The 19,275-nt window shown below is 31.3% G+C and overlaps 1 protein-coding gene across 5 annotated transcripts; it reads right to left on the reverse strand.

Moving 5' to 3' along the window:
* Positions 1-252: 252 nt before the first annotated feature.
* Positions 253-18,480, reverse strand: LOC131841892 (alpha-aminoadipic semialdehyde synthase, mitochondrial). 5 transcript variants are annotated; one of them, XM_059190260.1, is made up of 20 exons: positions 18,342-18,480; positions 15,622-15,768; positions 14,619-14,809; positions 14,309-14,461; positions 13,803-13,949; positions 13,406-13,484; positions 12,681-12,808; positions 11,838-11,989; positions 7,761-7,883; positions 7,221-7,392; positions 6,844-6,914; positions 6,383-6,504; positions 5,410-5,644; positions 4,975-5,111; positions 4,517-4,629; positions 3,385-3,553; positions 3,216-3,310; positions 2,563-2,764; positions 1,514-1,690; positions 253-482 (listed from the first exon to the last, which is right to left on the reverse strand). In XM_059190260.1, exons 2-20 carry the CDS (start codon positions 15,725-15,727, stop codon positions 364-366), a joined length of 2,691 nt encoding a protein of 896 aa, XP_059046243.1. In that variant the 5' UTR covers positions 15,728-15,768; positions 18,342-18,480; the 3' UTR covers positions 253-363. The 5 variants fall into 5 exon arrangements, with proteins under 5 accessions (XP_059046243.1, XP_059046241.1, XP_059046242.1 ...); XM_059190258.1 differs by lacking the exon at positions 18,342-18,480 and adding an exon at positions 17,003-17,199 and having other exon boundaries at positions 14,619-14,795; XM_059190259.1 differs by lacking the exon at positions 18,342-18,480 and adding an exon at positions 17,003-17,092.
* Positions 18,481-19,275: the final 795 nt, after the last annotated feature.

Below are 19,275 nucleotides of genomic sequence, written 5' to 3' on the forward strand. Positions count from 1 at the left end.
GAAGTATTTACATGAAGGAATAGAGAGAAAGAATGTAGTATTTTTTATTCGTACAAAATAAGTAAATCTGTCTATCCTATAGCACAGGGGTTGTAATTCTAATCATGAATTTTCAGAAATTTCAATAGATTCTTTTATATAAATGTATCACTTCGTTCTATAATGTCTGAATGTTACTTTTCTGGAGTACTGTAGGTATTAAATAAATAGATGCTCTTTACAAAGGTTTGTAATAATCGTAAAAAAATAATAACAATATTACATAAGTATATAATATAAATAACAAACTTACAAATTTAAAAACGATGGACACAATTTTATACTTAAATTACATCTAATCAGTTCATTACTGAGATAGAAAGGTCAATTGAGAGGTCTCGAGGTCTCTTTAGCTGTAATACCGTCTGCCCTCAGCCTGGATAACAGAGACTTGTACACCCCTGGAGAGAATGGAAGTACCACACCACGCTCTTGTATTTCGCCTAAAAAAACAAATGTAAGCTTAAGTAATTTAGATTCTTAATTTGCATTTATCAAATACCTACCTATAAAGTAGAATTAGGTACAAAGCAGCTTTTATATATAATTGTGCTGTAAATATAATGCCGTAAGTCCGCGAAACTAGTTGTATTTACCAAGATTATTTAAGTCTTGTTACCCATAATATTGGTTCAATAAAGAATATATTATATTTCTAACTGACTCTCCGATGTAGCAAACACCGATAACAAATCAAAAATTAATCCGAGAAATGCGACATTGGATTCAAATTTACAAAGTGTAATGAACATGTCAAGTCTTGCGTTCATTCACCACAACATCGATAATTCACAATGCCTTTGACTACCCCATTTGGGATAACAGTGGTGATGGTATGTATGTATTTTTATTAACATTTATGTATAGAGTACGGCACTTTACACTGCACAAACACAGAGATATAAAGATAGACAGTTAAATCTTTATTTGCGTAAGAGCACACACACAAGGCACAGTAATATAAAAAAAGTAAATACACAATTACATTGGTCAGTCAGTAAAATATAATATAGGTACAAAAAACGAGTAACGTATAGTATGTGCATCGCTTATATCTACGTAAAAAAGGCAGCACCTAAGTGTATTATTTGCTCAAGCAGCAATTAGCAAAAGCAGATTTTCAGATACTGCCCAGGGACATACGCGAGGACGCAGGTTACAAGACCGCCGCGAAGCATCTAACCAGCCCCATTACACTATCGTTAATAGTAAGATAGATGTGGTTAAAGTTTATAAGACTACGTGGAATGTGCAAACGAGTTCATTATATATATGTAGATATAATAATAATTATTATTACTATAACAGAGAAAAATATGTATTTATATTACTTGCATTAAGAGAAACCTCTTTTTAGTTTTTTACACAATTGAATAGAATTTCGTGGAAAAAAATGGCAGTACCATGATATAAATTTTAAAAAGATTCATATTATTTTAGAATAATCTTTTATAATTATATCAAATGAACTTACCATCCAAGAGCATTTTAGCAGCAATTGCAGTCGGCAGTCCAACGGTACGTGCCATAGCAGTGTGGGAGGTAGGGTCTCCTCTGACTGTCATGGTAACTTCACGACTCTCTTTCCGTCCGTCACTCCATGTCACGCCCAATTCATGTCTTAATACCACAAAGTCTGTTTCGTCCTTTTCTGTAATAATGGTTATGAAAATTAAAATTAGATTTTTTTAAATGAACAGTTATAATATGTAAATGATTGCGAGAGCTTTTTTAAATTATTATATTTTTAATATAATTGGAAAAAGGAACGAAGTTTTTTTTTCCTTGAGCTCTGGCTCCCCTATTTCAGCCGCCAAGCAGCTTGTTTTGAAAGGTGAATAGACTATAATAGAAGGGGATTGTTAGCAATGGGAACTAGTAACTCTCATTGCTAGCAATGTACAATGTTAGGTCGACCTCGACGCGGTTCCTCCTGGAAGCCATCGTTATAAATTGTTGGTGAATTTGTCACGATGGGCTAACTGACCTGACCTCATTCATCTTATCATTCTCCACTGGTGCCCCGCCATCGTAAACCGTTAGCGCAGGCAGGTGCATCATACTCCTCCGGAATGACAAACCTTAAGATGTATCATGATCGTCACATTCTTACGTGATGTCTGTGGTTCATGTGTAAAGGCGACTGATACCACTTACCATCGAAGCTTTTTTGTCACATTATATAAAAGAATAATATCATATTCATGTCATCATATTTCCGGCCTCGGTGGTCTAGCGTAAATCGCTAGCGCACACCGCTTTGCTTCCGATAGTCGCGAGTACGATTCCTCACACGGTACAAATTCATTCATGACTATGATAGTTTGTTGTATCGGTTTTCATAGAAAACACCTAGACCGATACAACAAACTATATTATGTATATATTTATAAAAAAAAATCTAATGATTTATATAAGTTGTCTAGTAGTATAACACAAGCTCTGCCAACCTAGGGACTAGATGGCGCTGTGTGAATAGTCCAGGGGTGTTATTACTATCCTATAGATAATATTAATTCTTACCAAGTTGTAATTTCTTGCTTAGATAAAGGCTAATTGTATCTAATGGGGTCCCGCATTTGATGATCAGATCATCACTGAGTACGCCGAGTGATTCAAGCGCATGTGCTCCTGTACTGCCTATGCGCTCTGCTAACCGCGTCCGTAGATTTTCGTAAAATATTGATTGATCCACTAACCCGAGTAGTTCACATGCGAACTGACGCTGTATAATAAATTAAATTATCTAAATTACATAGAATGACTTTGGCTACATTATTATATAAATATATTTTATTAAACTTTGATGTACTGTATATAATTAAAAACATTCCTACGTGGTAACTTTACGTCACAATTTATAGACATAAATTCCAAGTTATCAATAATACATATTGACATACGTACTTGCATAGGATACATAAATATATATACACATACAATACCTAAAAATACCACAAGATAGAAACAGGAAAATTACCCTGTATTAGGCAGAGGAAAAGATAAAAGATAAACAAGGAGAAGCAGAAATTTTAATTACGATTGCACATTGCGAAGAAACCGTAATTTAGCTTTAAAATGAGATTTTTATATTTTTAATATATTTAATATCAAGGGGCAGCGTATTCCAGCGTTTAATTGTTAATTGAAACAATTTAGTTAAAATTTGTCCATACCCAAGTTATATTAGGCCCTTCTGGATGAAGAGATGGATGTGGATTTGGATCTATTAAACCAAATAGTTGCATTGCTTTAATTGTTTCAGCGAATCCTGAAAAGAGAAGAAATAAGTTACAGAAATGTTTTTGTGTAATTAATATGAGTTAATGTAATTGCAGTATTTACCTTTATACCTAATAGTTCCGCGGAACATAGTGTGTGCATCCTCAATACCATATAGTGAAGAGTATATGGTGCTGTCCCTGTTGGGAAAGCCTTCAAACGCAAAGCCGGGTAGGAAGTCCAACTCGCGAGCAACCGACATTAGTTCACCCCCGCCCAACACTTCCACGATCTAAAACAAATCTAGTTATGACTACATGTACTTAGGTTACTGAAAAATGGCATAAATTGTTCATTTAAATTCGTCTCTTTGTCGATTGAAGGTTTTTGTATCAAAATTAAATATAGTTGAAAATATAATTCATCAGTTAGTTCCTTCGCTGAAATGATAAGTAGTACCTATTTCAATGAATTAGTACGTTGCTAGTGTATAAAAAGGAGGAAAACGATGCAGTCCAACGAAACATATTTAAAACGAAACTCTATCATATACTTAATCACAATCTTCATGCACTTTAATTATACACATACATACACATTCTTTCTTACACACGCACGCATACACACACATTCTTTCTTACACATACACGCATACACAAGTGACTTCTAATTCAGATACTATTATCGTATTTGTAATTCTTAAATTAATTATTCTATTAGTTTTATGTATTGTGAAATTTATAATGTTTGATTTGCACTTCAAAATTAATCTTTATGCTGTTTGCTACGTTCTGTTTTATTTTACTTTGCTAAGTCTCTGAAAACCTTCTCTAGATATGTATTGTTGATTTAATGTAAGCTGTTGATTTTCTAATAAATAAACTTTAATAGAGATTAAAGTCAGTCCTAAAATAGAGTGCATACAATTTCATACAGAGAAATTGTTATACTAAAGACTAATCTATGAAGACATCTTAATTTGGACAATGATGTTCTTTAGAGGTTTAGAAGTATTCGATGTGTTATATTCAACTAATAGAGAATACAGGTGCTATCATTATGATTGTGGCATCATCCAATTCAGATATCAGTTTCAGGGAAAAGGAAAACTATACCCTACTCTAAACTATACCGTATTTACTCAGTACAGTAAAAGTAGGTCTTTATCCTAAAGATTAAATAAGATAATCATCTGCAGTGGAATATTAATGGGTTGTTAATTCTAAAATTTGTAAAAGCAGTAGTGTTATTTTACCTGTCCCTTACTAAGATATTTAGCGCCAGATATGGTGTTAAGCAAAACACCGCGAGGGTTCCACGAAAATTTGTACCTCAGAGCATTATCGCTAAATTCTGCTGCTGGGAGACCTGTGATAACGAAAATAAGGGCAATATTAATAAATTTCTATTACCAAGTACGTCAGAAAAAATATTGAGGATTTCTAATAAAACGTTTTAGATAGAACTATAGTTTTTCCTGTAATGTTTATATTTACTTTTAAAAGTAATTATAAACATTAAATAATTATTTCTTGACTTTTTAGGAGTTGCATCGTACCTAGACAATATAAAATTATTTATTTCCTCAAATTGATATTTTTGGTAGTTTCTGAAATATAGGATGCAGATACAAACATATAAATACTTACTAATGGATGTACAAAAAGACTAATAAATTCATTTTAGTTTTCACACTTTAAATTACCAACTCACCGCCGCAATATGAAACAAATGAATCCACCCTTCCACCATGATTCTGAATATCATGAATGCATTCTAAAGCCAACAGGTGATCGATGCCAGGATCCAGTCCGACCTCGTTTAGCAACGTTACTCCAGCTTCTTTAGCGCTAAAAATAAAACAAGATCGCATTGTAATTTTTATATCGGCTAGTAAATGCGAAATTTAGTTCTCAAAGAGGTAATAAAAATCGAATAACTTTTTATATTTATATTTTTTATACTTATATTTCATACTTATTAAATGGTTATATAGGAGATACCGTGTAAGAGAATAAACAAATATGATAATTATTTAAATGTACTTTATGGTTAGGAAGCAATTGAAAACAAGCCATATGAGTAAGCCAAAAAAGATTATATTCAAAGCAATAGCTAAATATACTATAGAAATGTAATTTTACTTACGAATTGTGAAGTTCTTGTACTTCGGGACGTACATAAGAGGCTGTGACCATATGGGCACCGGTACTGATGCACGCTTTTGCTACAGCTCCGTGCAAATCATACGGTAACAATGAGATTACCAGCCTTGAATTAGCTGCTAATGATCGTAAAGCCCCTTCATCATTAGCTTGAAGATATTCAGCTCGTACTCCGTACTTCTCGGCCAGAGTATCAGCTTCTTCTCTTACTTGTGATGCTGTAAACCGAAAATTTCTATTAATCATCATAATATTTTCTTCTTGACGAAAAATAATTTATCAATTTTATAAACAAATGTCAGGTGAAGGGATAACCAAATATATACACCTACATGTATTGTAGCAATAAAAAAATGAATGGAATATGGAAACCTAGACTGAAGCTACTGGTATCAGATAAACGCAGAGTCGTCTTAGACTAGTCATTGAATGTATTGTTTTTAATGGATGATATTGGAATGGTTTTTGCATGATTTGGAGTCTGAGTGGAGACGAACCTGACATGGTACATTGCTAGCCATTAGTCCACAGTACTAACAAATTAATATTATTAAATAGAATAAACTTTCCGTAAAAAGTCCACAATAATAAAAAGATTTTATGTAAAACTACATGAATATATTCTTACTATTACTTTACATATTTTATGAATTTTATTTTATAAAACTGGGAAGCTCAAAAAATAAACCTAAAAGATAACGATCGTAAGAAAATGGTAAATTCACCCAGGTGTATAATTTTCTGTATCGCCATCCTCAAAAATTGACAAACAACAAAAAAATACCTTTATTTATCTTAAAATTATTCGTGTTAAGACCCGGTTACCAATATAAATAATTATAAATACTTCATATGTATGTCCGTTTGTCAATTGGTTTAAATTTAGGATACAAAAAATAAACCATGCATACATATTGAGATATGAAGTTTCTACGATGTGTTATAAAATGACTCACCAATTGTTACAGCAAGGTTTTTATCCCGGGAAAGGTATTCCACTACCGGTGCAGAGACTAGACCGCTTCCCAGGATTACTACAGACGTTTGTGGCTCTCCTTCAACCATGTGTCGGGAACGACTGAATAGGAAAATACAAAAATATATATCGTATAATTAATTATATTAATAGTCGGCCAATGGTCGAAATTCGACCATAATTAATTAAAATTATAAGTTTGAACAATATTAAGATTTTATTGTCAAAACTTTCTATGCCTGATTGTCTCAAATACTACTGTGTAATGGTTTTTTTATTAATTAAAATGTATTTTGTTGCATAATTTAAAAAATATCATTCTGCACTCTTGCTCTATTAGAGAGCGTAATTTCGTACTCCTCAATCCGCGTAATTTTCATAAAAACGGGTATTTACTATTTACTTGTGGTATTATTAATATATATATAAGTATATACTTACGTATTCGCCATACGAAGTTCATTGATATATTCAAATGGTGGTGTTAATTTTCCATTACTCGTTATGATTGCCTGCAAAAGATTACAAACACATATAGAGAATCAATAACTTTTTTGTACACATTATACATTGGTTTGTCCTTATAGTACAGTAGTTTAAACTGAAAATTAGTGTTTCAAATAACATGAAAACATATTTTACATGATTTTTTATTATCTTCTGCTTATATGTACGTAGATGAAATACCATCATCTTGACCACTTCTCGAATCATTATTTTTATCAGAATCTTAAGATTTAATTTATTTATTTCATTGAATATTTGAAATATAAGACTAATTTCTTTTTTTATTATTAAAGGTAAAATATATTTGGTACCCCTTGAACTACGGGAGAAAAATTGTGCTCTTCCAGAGGCTTAGCTGCATCAGAACGTAAGATATCCTTGGTGTAAGGGAAAAGCAGATCTCCAAAGAAGTCTGTAGATTCCCGAGGAAGCTGAGTCGGCATGTTGTCTATGGAACATACCAGCACTCCAGGACCTTTAAAACTGGCAACATAATAATATAATATTTTTAATATTTACTCTTATACCTATAACCTATCCTAAGTAATATTATAAATTAAAATGTGAGGATGTTTGTATAATAATGCTTTCATGCCTTAACTGTTTAGCCAATCATCAAGATATATAATGTAGATGTACTTTCACATATAACAGAATAATTACATAGTACTATTCAATATGGAGTAAAACAAATACAGCAAAGACTTTAGAATGACAAATGTAATTTGATTTTTAGGTTTAGAATGTGTTGTTTTTGATGAAGACTAGGTACTTGTTACGTCTACTATCGGTTATTTCTGTTACATCATTCATTCATAGTCATTAAGGACAAAAAATATATGTTTCTTTACCTCTTAGTATCCTTATTCCTATCAGCATCATAGAGACAGAAAGGCGTGTCGATAGTAGTGCACTCGTTCATGAACTCTATGGAACCGCCAGGGTCAGCAGATATGTCACAAATACCCAACATTCTATAAAAATATAAACATAAGTAAACTTTAAACTTATCTTCATCTTTACACTAATATTTTTAGAAACATACACATAATTATAATATAAAACTCCTGCAAATAGTTGTAATTATATTTTATATATAATAAGAACATAAAGTATTAATTAAAAAATATGTAAATATTTTACAATATTTTTTAATTAATCATTTTTCTTTCAAGTAGGATCCTTAAAGAAAATAAACGTAATGTGAAAAAGTACTGAAAGTAAGAAATGTGTACAGTTTGTTTGTTGTGTGTTCCGTAATATAATTATTATAAATTACTATTACCAGTGGCACTCAATGAGGAAGTAGCCATTATTATTGCTAAAAGTTGCATATAGATGGCGTGATTGGTATCGATGGAATTCTTCATAGTTTTGCAAACGTTTTAAAAAACAAAACTGTGTTTTCAAAAATGTTTAATCAATTTTTAAAAAGTTATATATACATGTTAAAATGAAATAATGCGTTTAGAAAAGTAATTTTCATATATTTACTCATTTTGTTATTTTCCAGTACTTAATTACACTTTAATCAGTGCTAATATGGGGCTCAATGTTTTCAAAATGCTTTCATAGATGGCATTGTCGTCATTTGTATCGGCCTAATTAAATGTCTTTTTTATATTTTCCAATAATAAGCACTTAATATATTATTATTGTAAATTAAACATATAAAAAATTTTTAAGTAAATTAAAAATAGCCGAACAAGCAAGTAATACTATTTCCAATAATACTTATGTATGAAGTGTTGTCATATTAAAAATAAATACATGTATTATCGATTTTTTTGAATAATCGATAACAGGATTTTATTACAGCGCATTATTCGATGATGCTTTTAATGAGTCGTTGTGAACAGTAAATTTTCATTATTATGTATTATAGCAGTGTTCCGTTTCAAAGAACGTGTCGTTGGTTATTTACATTTGTACTGAATAATCGATTACATAATAATTTAAAATATCGAGTACGAATCGTATTTAAAAAAAGAGAGAAATCGACCCTAACTCGAATACCATAAAGTTGATTTTCCTTTCTCATTAATATATCATAGCAGTTTGTTTTTAACTTGCGTATGACTCTGTGGTATGATGTTTAACGTGTATTGTTATTGTACGGTGCATACATTTCAAAAATTATATTTTAATGTAGGTACATACATTTCATACATGTCAAAAATTATCTTTTAATGTAGGTACACACATTTCTTTCATACATTTCATACATTTCAAAAATGAACTTTTTATGTAGGTACATACATTTCTTTCATACATATCATACATTTCAAAAATTATATTTTAATGTAGGTACATACATTTCATACATGTCAAAAATTATCTTCTAATGTAGGTACATACATACATTTCTTTCATACATTTCAAAAATGAACTTTTTATGTAGGTACATACATTTCATACATGTCAAAAATTATCTTTTAATGTAGGTACATACATTTCTTTCATACATTTCATACATGTCAAAAATTATCTTCTAATGTAGGTACATACATACATTTCTTTCATACATTTCAAAAATGAAGTACATACATTTCATACATGTCAAAAATTATCTTTTAATGTAGGTACATACATTACTTTCATACATTTAAAAAATTATATTTTAATGTAGGTACTACATTTCTTTCATACATTTCATACATGTCAAAAATTATCTTTTAATGTAGGTACACACATTTCTTTCATACATTTCATACATGTCAAAAATTATCTTTTAATGTAGGTACATAAAATATGTCAAAAATTATCTTCTAATGTAGGTGTACATTTCTTTCATACATTTCATACATTTCAAAAATGAACTTTTTATGTAGGTACATACATTTCTTTCATACATCTCATACATTTCAAAAATTATATTTTAATGTAGGTACATACATTTCTTTCATACATTTCAAAAATTATCTTTTAATGTAGGTACATACATTTCATACATTTCAAAAAGTATCTTTTAATGTAGGTACATAAAATACCCCTTGTATTTGGAAGAAACTTAAAAATAATGCCAAAAATATTAGATGAATATATTTTTAATACGAATATTGTTTTATTTTTGTTCATCAACTTTATCCCTCACTAACAATACTAGTAATAGTACATAACCTGGTTTATACCGCTAAAGATATTGAAAGATATACGAGTAATTCAGAATGTTATCAAGTTCAAAATAAGCACACATTACTTGCTTAGATAACAGAGTAATATTACTCGTAATAAAAACATTTGTAACACCCATATGTATACTACGTATGTATAGTAAGTACTTACGCTGCGGCGCCGTGAGACTCGTCTACCTCATCTACTAACCAATAGGAGCGCGCCTCTCGTGTTTCCAGAAAGTTCGCGACTAACGGACGATATAGTAGTAAGGCAATGAGTGTCCCAGTGACATCATTATAATATTTTCTCGTTAAATTTTATTGTAATATACACAATTTCGCACTAAATAACGTGTTACCCCGTTACACATTTCTAATAATGAAAAACCTAGACCAACCCTGTTCACTTAATCTTACAAGATCTGACTTTAAAAATTACGATATCCTCATATAGCCTTTCATTTCCCCTTTCAATACTTTTTCGCATTAAAAAGTAGCCTTTCTCAGGGTCTACATTATCTGTCTGCCAAATTTCAATTAAATCAGTTCAGTAGTTTTGGCGTGAAAGCGAGACAAACAGACAGACTGAGTTACTTTAGCATTTATAATATTTGTAAGAATATCGCTATTAAAAATAGGGGTTGGTGAAAGACGGGTGAAAATTTAGGCGTGTATGTATTTTCAATGTAATATTATAAATAAATAAAAAATTGTCCATAATACAAAAAAATAAAAATTCAGGGTAGGCCACCCCTATGACTTAGGGGTATAAAAAATAGATAACAACCCTACCTCAGACCTAGCAAGTATACATATCAAATTTCATCAAAATATATAACTAACACTGTGATACAAAATTTATATATAAGATATAGCGGAATTCTCATTAGGGAAAAGAGGGGTACATCGTAGAAAAATGAAGTATATACCAGTAAATTAATTGTAGCTAAAACCAGTCTTTACACATAACGATTGAAATAAAAAAATAGCCCGATTTTGATACGTACGAGTATAAAAGTATCAAAATCGGGCTATACGTATAGCGCAGACGCGTTACAACATATCAAAAAAATAGGCATGGAATGTAAAATAAACCATAACATAATAGGTATATACATTGGCACATAAGCCATATCTGCAGAGTGTCGGCTAACGATATTATACCTACACATTTACATTGAATCTTGAATCGTCCCTAATGAGGTACACGATACAGTTACCTACATATCTTTGCAAAACAGATGTCATGTAGACTGAATTGACTGCCATCTATTTTCATGCTTTGTTTGCACCCACTAGTAATCCGAACTGCTTGTGTACGGTGGCGAAATAAAATAGCCCGAAGAATAGCCCGAGTTAGGAAGGAACCATTTTCTAGTATGGGATGGGGTATCTGTATGTAATATTATGTTATCTGTGCTATTACTACTACAATATCGATTAGACAGAGTAATTTTGTTGACTGAAAAAGAAGATGAATTTGAAACTTTCAAGTTAGATATATCTAATTTCGACCTTTGCAGAAAGCATAATGGGAATCAACGTAGGTATTATCATCGCGTACATGTGATGATAATAATGTTATCACTAGAGTCCAAGAGAGTGACTTTGATATAACAAAGTAGAGTTTGAGAGAGAGTGTAAAAAGGCTGAGTGGGTACCTCAGTCTCACCTATTTCAGTCGCTAAACATAGTGCCATTCCTATATGCAGACCAGTTACCATAAGGCTGGCCATAAGGTTGTTTGCTAAATTAATTAAAAAATAAAAATTAATATATTACTAATCTAATACTTATATTATAAAAAAATACCTATGCGGCAAAGCCGGTGCTCCAATGCTTTTCGGAAGCCACGGGGTATGCGAGGGCAGCAACAGGTGCTTTGCATCAGGTATGGTGAGGAGCTTCGGGCTGTCTACTGCCCAGTAGATGCAATTCACCAGTACTGACGTGTACGGCGCTATCTATTGTCATATTATAATAATGCAAATGGGTATAACGACTAAAAAATCTAAAACTAAATCGTTTACAATAATAAAAAAAATGGTATTGGTAAATTAAGGGTAGATTATTCCAGTTGGCCAAAGGTAAAATTATTTCGTCATTATGAAGAATAAAAAAACTAAAATTCCAATAAAAAATTAAATAGGAATTAAAAAGTAAAATAGGTAGGTAAAATAATTGTAAATCCTCCTATTAATCAAAATACAGATTTGTTATATTATCGAATAAGATTACCTAGTAGTAAGACCCAATTAAAAGCATATATGTACAAAAATTTCTTCTTTAATTATTCAACTTTTCTTCTGTCTTTTTGAAAATAAATATACACCAATACTATATTTTTATCGATAAGTATTAGTGCTAAGGTATACGGCTAATTTATGAATATATACGATTAGATAAATGGGGTGTGTTTGTAACCTTAAATGAACGATAATTGTCAGCATGGAAACAACAATTACATCATTATTTGGTTGTTTATATTGCCAATACTCCGATCTAATAACAAAAGATTAGAATCATCGGAAATAGGAAACAGTACATTTACATGCTTAAGTCGAAACATATGTCGTAATTAACGAAAATATAGTAACATCATTAAATTCCCGTACATTATTATAAAAATCCTAACTTTGGTTATATAGAACATACCGTCTGCGCGAATGTGGAAATGTAGCGTTCAGGATGCTCCTCATATTCCTGAGGATCATAACCCCCATCATTCCTTCTCACCAGGTGATGCCGTCGACGTACTTCGCACCCATATATTTTGTTCGGACCTAATAATGAAAAATGCTTTAAATAGTATGCTTTCTTGGTAATTTACTTGCTCATTTTTCGCTCATTTCATTCCAAATGGGCCGCACGAAAAAATACTATTCAAAACTTCTTAAAATTATGTCTGGTAGAATAAATTTTGACTGCCTCGGTGAACATCGCTTTACTTCCGATGGTCGCGATTTCAATTTTTCCAAGTTGCAGCAAACATTTATATATATGAATATAAATGTATGATTATTTGTATTGGTCTGAGTCTTTTCTATAAACATATTACATATTTATAAAAAAAAATGTGTTTAAATATTTCTATCAGTTGTGCTTAGCTTGATATCTACTAGATGTGTGCTTTCTAAATTTTCTAAAATTTTATTGGAATTCTTGACATAAAATAACTTTTTACACAAATAGAAACTTAAATTGTAATAAACACTGAAAAATATTATAATAATTAATATTATATTTGAGATTAATATAATATTTCAGAGATATCGGTGACTATATCTGCTCAAATGTCTGCATACAGATAAAAAATCAGTCCAAGATACGTAATTTTTTTTAAATCCAATTAACTAATGAATTGAGGCCTAAATACTTACTTCCATGTTCAGCCACTTTTCTTAGCATCTCCGGGGGAACATATTCATGCGGTAGCTCTTGAAATATTTCTTGGCTTCCCTGTAAAGAAGTAATTTCTTATGAAAATCAAATTGAATTTCAAATTGTACGTAAAAGAATATTTCATCATCGTCTGTCTGTTCATATGTATGTATTTCAAGTTGTGACAAATAAAGTTGATATCAATAATTTATACGAGTTCCAACAGATAATACCTAATTAACAGTACATAACAGTTCATCAATCCAAATTATTTTAAAAATACCCGAACCACCGTAATAGTCAATAATAGAAAAAATGTGGCCTCTGCCTATACATCCATATATATACATGTTTTTACGTTATATATAAAACATAATACGTAATAAATACAAGTACCTGTGAAACATTTCCGGATCCTGTAAATATGAACGTTAGTGGTCCGAGTGACTTAGGCATCATACCAAGGGAAACCTCATATCCCGCATCTCTGATGGCTTGACGCGCCATACTTGAATTACGGTAGTTGTGGGCTGGACCGATGTGCTGAAATATTAGATAGATAAGAATTTTATTTGCATCTTAATACACTCATAAAGATTCACTTACAAACACTATATATTAAAGAATAGGTATATTGGTATTAAGTTCTAAAACAACTATTGTGTTAAAAATAATATATTTTCATAATAATAATAAATACTATTTACACTTCGAAGAGTACGAAAGTGTAATAATGGGAAACCATCATGTTAAATTCCTGGTGAAATTTTCACCATGCCTAACTGACCTGAGCCGTATCCTGCCAACGTAGTCGTTAGTACAGGCAAGTGAACCATTCCATTATCGTGCCTTAAAAAAATGGTCCTATATTAATAAATATTTTTTTTCATTTGATTTTGTACCATGAATGGAGTATGATGTCCCAGGGCCAATAATCGTAACCCAAGCCCATGTAGTATATTGATCATTCCAGCAACTCCTGCGTACTTTCCAAACGCGACCACTCGGTTCCCCGCGTCGTCCATTAACTTCTCATAATCAATTAGACGAATATTCTGAAAATGTGTATTTTTAATATTATCTCTGTAAAATAATATGCGCTAATAAAAATAATTCATACAGCATTGGAATTTAACAGGATATCGATAAAAATTTTAAAAATATTTATATTACTTTTATCTTTTTCTTAATAATTAGTATTTCATTATTTACCTTTGCTAAAATGGCATCCAACATAGGCATATTGGCTTCTTGGGCTTTAATAGTGTGTGAAAAGAAGCAATACGTTTTGTTAGGTATAAGTAAATCAATCGGGGTTTGTTTTACACCAAATATTACACTGGCTTCGCTGATATCCTCTTGCACAATAGCGCCAGCGTTTATATAAGACTGAAATCCAAACACTTTATAATAGATGGTCAATAATAATGTCATTGGAAGTTAGTTTATTAATAAAATATGAATAAGCATTTAAAACACAGCAATAATCCACATTAACCTTAAAACAGATAGGTATTTTGTGAGTTTGTGTGTATGAAAGTTGATCACTGAATTTTTTTTCTATTTATTTTTTTGGGAGTTTTGTACACAAAATGTGACGACGACAATCCCACCGTACCTATACTAAAAAACAAAAATCAACTTCTAAAGTAAAGTAAAAAAGTTTAAGTCAGTAAAATAACTACTACATCTTAGAAGCTATACAAGATATAGTTAATTATTACAGCAGCTCTACCAATAGCTGATATCATCTTTTTAGTTATTTCTAGAAACTTCTGATTTCTTTGTTAATTTACGTGTAAGTCTGTGACGCAAAGTTAAATGTCTATAATTCTAGAGTCCTGTCTATGGAGTCTTAGTTACATGAAACTCAGAACATATATTTTCCCACAATCTATATATCTAGCGTAATCCATGTAATGCGAAGTGACGAAGATTATGTGGTCAAAAAAGCCTTAAGACTACCCGAAAGTAGAAGATACAGGTGACTGGAGGACGTCACCTCCTGCCACCTGTTGGGTAAGTTTATCGCTGCGGTAAATTTTTCCCGACCCGACAACCTAGGACAGATTGTCCTGGCACCGCTAAAATAGGAGAGCCGACCCCGCATAAACTGGGATAGCGTTTAGAGGAAGAAGAAGAAGATCTATCTATCGTAACGTATTTTATATCATAAACGTTTTTTTCAACTTGTAGAAATTAGGATATTAGTTACCTGCATGGGGTAGGCACGTCGATTTGAAGGTTGCACAATTACTTTGACACCCTGTCGCACTAGTTTGCTCACATTGGACGGCGAAAATGGTGCACGTCTCTCCCATACTGATTGGTCTTCTCTACGTATTGCTATGATCCTCGTGGGCTAAATCATAATCAATACATGTACGCTAAATATCCAGAAGTAATTTAAGAAAGAAGTGTTAAATTTCTGAAAATGTGCTAATCAGTATGGATGTATAGTTACTTACTAATTTTAGACAAATATCTACACATAAACTTTTTTTCTGTTAAGAAGTCTAGTTTTATGTGAGTATCAAAAAAAAATTAAAATCTAATTAAGTACTTAACCACTTTAATTTTTTTCCTGTACAGTATTTTATCTAACTATAGTTAAGAGATATGTTCTTCAATAACTTAAACCATTTACATTATCTGATCAAGGCGATATTTAAAAATTATGTTGTTTATATCTTATTAAGTCTGTGGGTCCGGTTTACATACCGAAATATCTTCTTCGGACTCTGCTTTCTTGACACAAAATGTTTGCAGTCTACTTATTTGCCAGTTTTTTATAATGTTTAAATTTGGATTTATATGTTTAGAAAGGTGTAACATTTTAAAATACATTTTAACAAATATCACACATTGATGCACTCCAATTGCAAAATAGAGTGCAACTGAGGACTAGTAATGTTATGATTATACCAATAATCATTGTAAAATATAGATACATATCGGAGTAATAGATAATAACATATTATTATTGTCCATCCAATATGGGCTCATTTATCCTCGAACACAAACCCTCATGATAAGTAAATGTCAATAAGTTTAGGGTAACAACATAAACAACGATAAAAGTGACGAATTAAAGTCACATACCTATAGATATAAGTTACGTAGAATAGTATATTTTACAAATAACTTGATAACGCGTTTTTCAATTGTATTTTTTTAAGTTAATCGTATTCTTGTTTCCTTTATTTCGATATAAAAATTGTCCTTTCAAACTCACTGGTGAAAATTGTTTAAGAAAAATTCGTTTTTTTTTAATTTCCAAAGAAGTAACAGAAAAAATATTTAAAAGTATTCTTAATCAATATCTACTTTTTAGAATATTATTTTGTTGCATACAAAATCTAAAAATGAGAGTTTAAAGAACTTAGAGCAAAAAATAAAATCTACTATTTTTTTTTATAATACGTATTAGTGCAAATTCTGTAGACTACAAACACACCAATATTTATTTAAAAAATGTTTTATCACTGCGATCTAGGATTACCTAGTTTAGCTACAGGTTTATAATATACTTTATTATATTAGGTACCCACTAACATAAGCAATTAAAAATATAGAAAATAAAATAAATTACTAACCTTTGCTGTAGAATAATATGCAACTTGTTTTATTAATTGGCTTTTCTTACGAAAAGCAGCAGATTTATGTAACATTTTGTATTTAATAATAATATTCTTATTTTAAAAATTAAAAATAAAAGTATATAAAAATATATATATAATTAAATACATATATCACAGTTATTCGCTGCTTTAGCAGTTTACATATCTACTCGCTCTTAGCTTCACATCAAATAACTGAGTTCCTTTGAGAAAACAATATGTGTGCATTACAATTTATCAATTCGGTGATACCGATATGAGTATGTAACCTATTCGATTATATTTGGTTGTTGTTTATTATGTTCACAATGAGTATATTAAGATCATTTGCTAAGATAATATGTGTTTACTTAGATAGTGTAAACACAGTAAGTAATTAATCTATGCAAGTACTTAGGTACTCTGATTAACTACTTGCGTGAAACTTAAAAGCTTTCAGGAATTAATATACTGCTTACCTTAATACTTAGATACCTACCTTTTTAGAAGTATGTTCTGTAAAAATATGTAAATCTGTAATTTTGTCAAAATTAGCATAGCACCAAAACTAAGGTTTCAATTTAAAAAATCCCAATAATTATTTTACGACTAGAATAGCCGAATTCTTTAATACCAGCGGGTAAGCAATAGAGTCTGATGACCAATGTTCTCTCAATGTTAAGATAGTTGTTTTATAAAGCACAGAGAAAAAAGATCATTCCAATCCAACCCAAATTTTATGTGAAATTAAGAATTCGATGGTCGCTCTTTAAATGTCGTAGTTGTTGCACTCGGTAGCCACTTAGATTGCATATATGCAGTGCGAAACAAAGGAACAATATATTCCCTTGGTTCGCACTATATAAGTTAAAATAATAATGTGTAAAAAAAATATTAACACACACATGACAGACATACATGAAACAATAAGTGGTAAATGTAAATAAATTTGTAAATTTGTAATTGTAGTAATGTGTTCAGTTTTTTTTGTTTAATGTATGTTTTAGTTTTTTTAACATCTGCCGAATAAATATATTTAACTGATATAATTTATAATTTAATGAGCATTAGGCGTTTAGTACCTACAAACAATTCATGTTCAATCTTCACTATTTGATTTCTAAGTTTCCTGTAATCCTTTTTCTAGAAAACGTTACGTATACTAGGTACGTACATAACGTAAAACTACGTTGTGTGATCGTATTAAGTATACCATATACTACCATTAATTATAATACAATGTTCCATTACATGTATACAAATAAATAAAATTGAATTGTCTTTGTAATTTCAAATTAACATAATCTCACTAAATCGTATGAAATACGGCACTTACATCAAAATGTCATTTTTAAACTTCCTGTTTGTCTATTTGTTATTGCTAATCACTAAAACGGCTGGACCGATTTTAACGGAATTGGCAATCTCAAGTAATAAAACTTATAAAGAGTAAATTAAGCTATTTTTAGTCTAGAAATTTTATTTATTATAATAAAAAAAATAAGTTCAATTTCACGCAGACGAAGTGGCAGATGACAGGCAGTCGTTTATCGTTCATCAATTAACTCACGTCACAAGGTATGTGTTAACTATTCTAGTTAAACCTTTTTTTAAAGTGGGGACAATCGCTCAAGAAGACTCGTCCGTCTCGGGGTTGATGGATGCGTACTAAAAACCTCACGGTATTCCGTCTAACCGCCAGTGCTGGGGTCAAAACACCGTTTTATGGATTGAGCCTCTCCCTGTTGTTTAAACAGCAGACTTCACCCCTAAGACTGCTCACTACACAGAGCTGCGCCCGCTTTATTCAGGGCTCTACAACAGGTAGAGTCACGGCAGGAGCAGCTCATCCACGCCACGTTAACGGCCGGAACGAGCCCCACACGGACTCCCTGTACTAGCCTGCGCCGACTCTCTCGTCGGTCTGAAGTAACAATAAACCCGGTTTATTGTTACTTAGGCATCATTAGGTATCCATTTCCCAGAATGTAGCCCTGGTCATTCTCAAGCCTTCGTTCTTCGAAAACGAATCCAGAAGATGAGCGATCAAAGAATGGCTGAGACCAACGTGGAGATCACCCGACTCACACTCCACTAGAGTAGTAGTCTAGACCTACGTAAAAACCATTAATAGGTACCTAAGTAGGTAAGGGAGGTTTTAAGTAATCTTTGATACTAAAATGTTTACCCTCTCTGAGTAACGCAAATGTTCTTACCGCGCCTAGTCGTTGACTTGGATTCCGTTCCATTCCACTTGCAGTACGGTGACA

The sequence above is a fragment of the Achroia grisella genome, unplaced genomic scaffold (genome assembly GCF_030625045.1).
Source record: "Achroia grisella isolate CSIRO2021 unplaced genomic scaffold, CSIRO_AGI_Agris_v1 utg204, whole genome shotgun sequence".
Lineage (NCBI taxonomy): Eukaryota > Metazoa > Arthropoda > Insecta > Lepidoptera > Pyralidae > Achroia > Achroia grisella.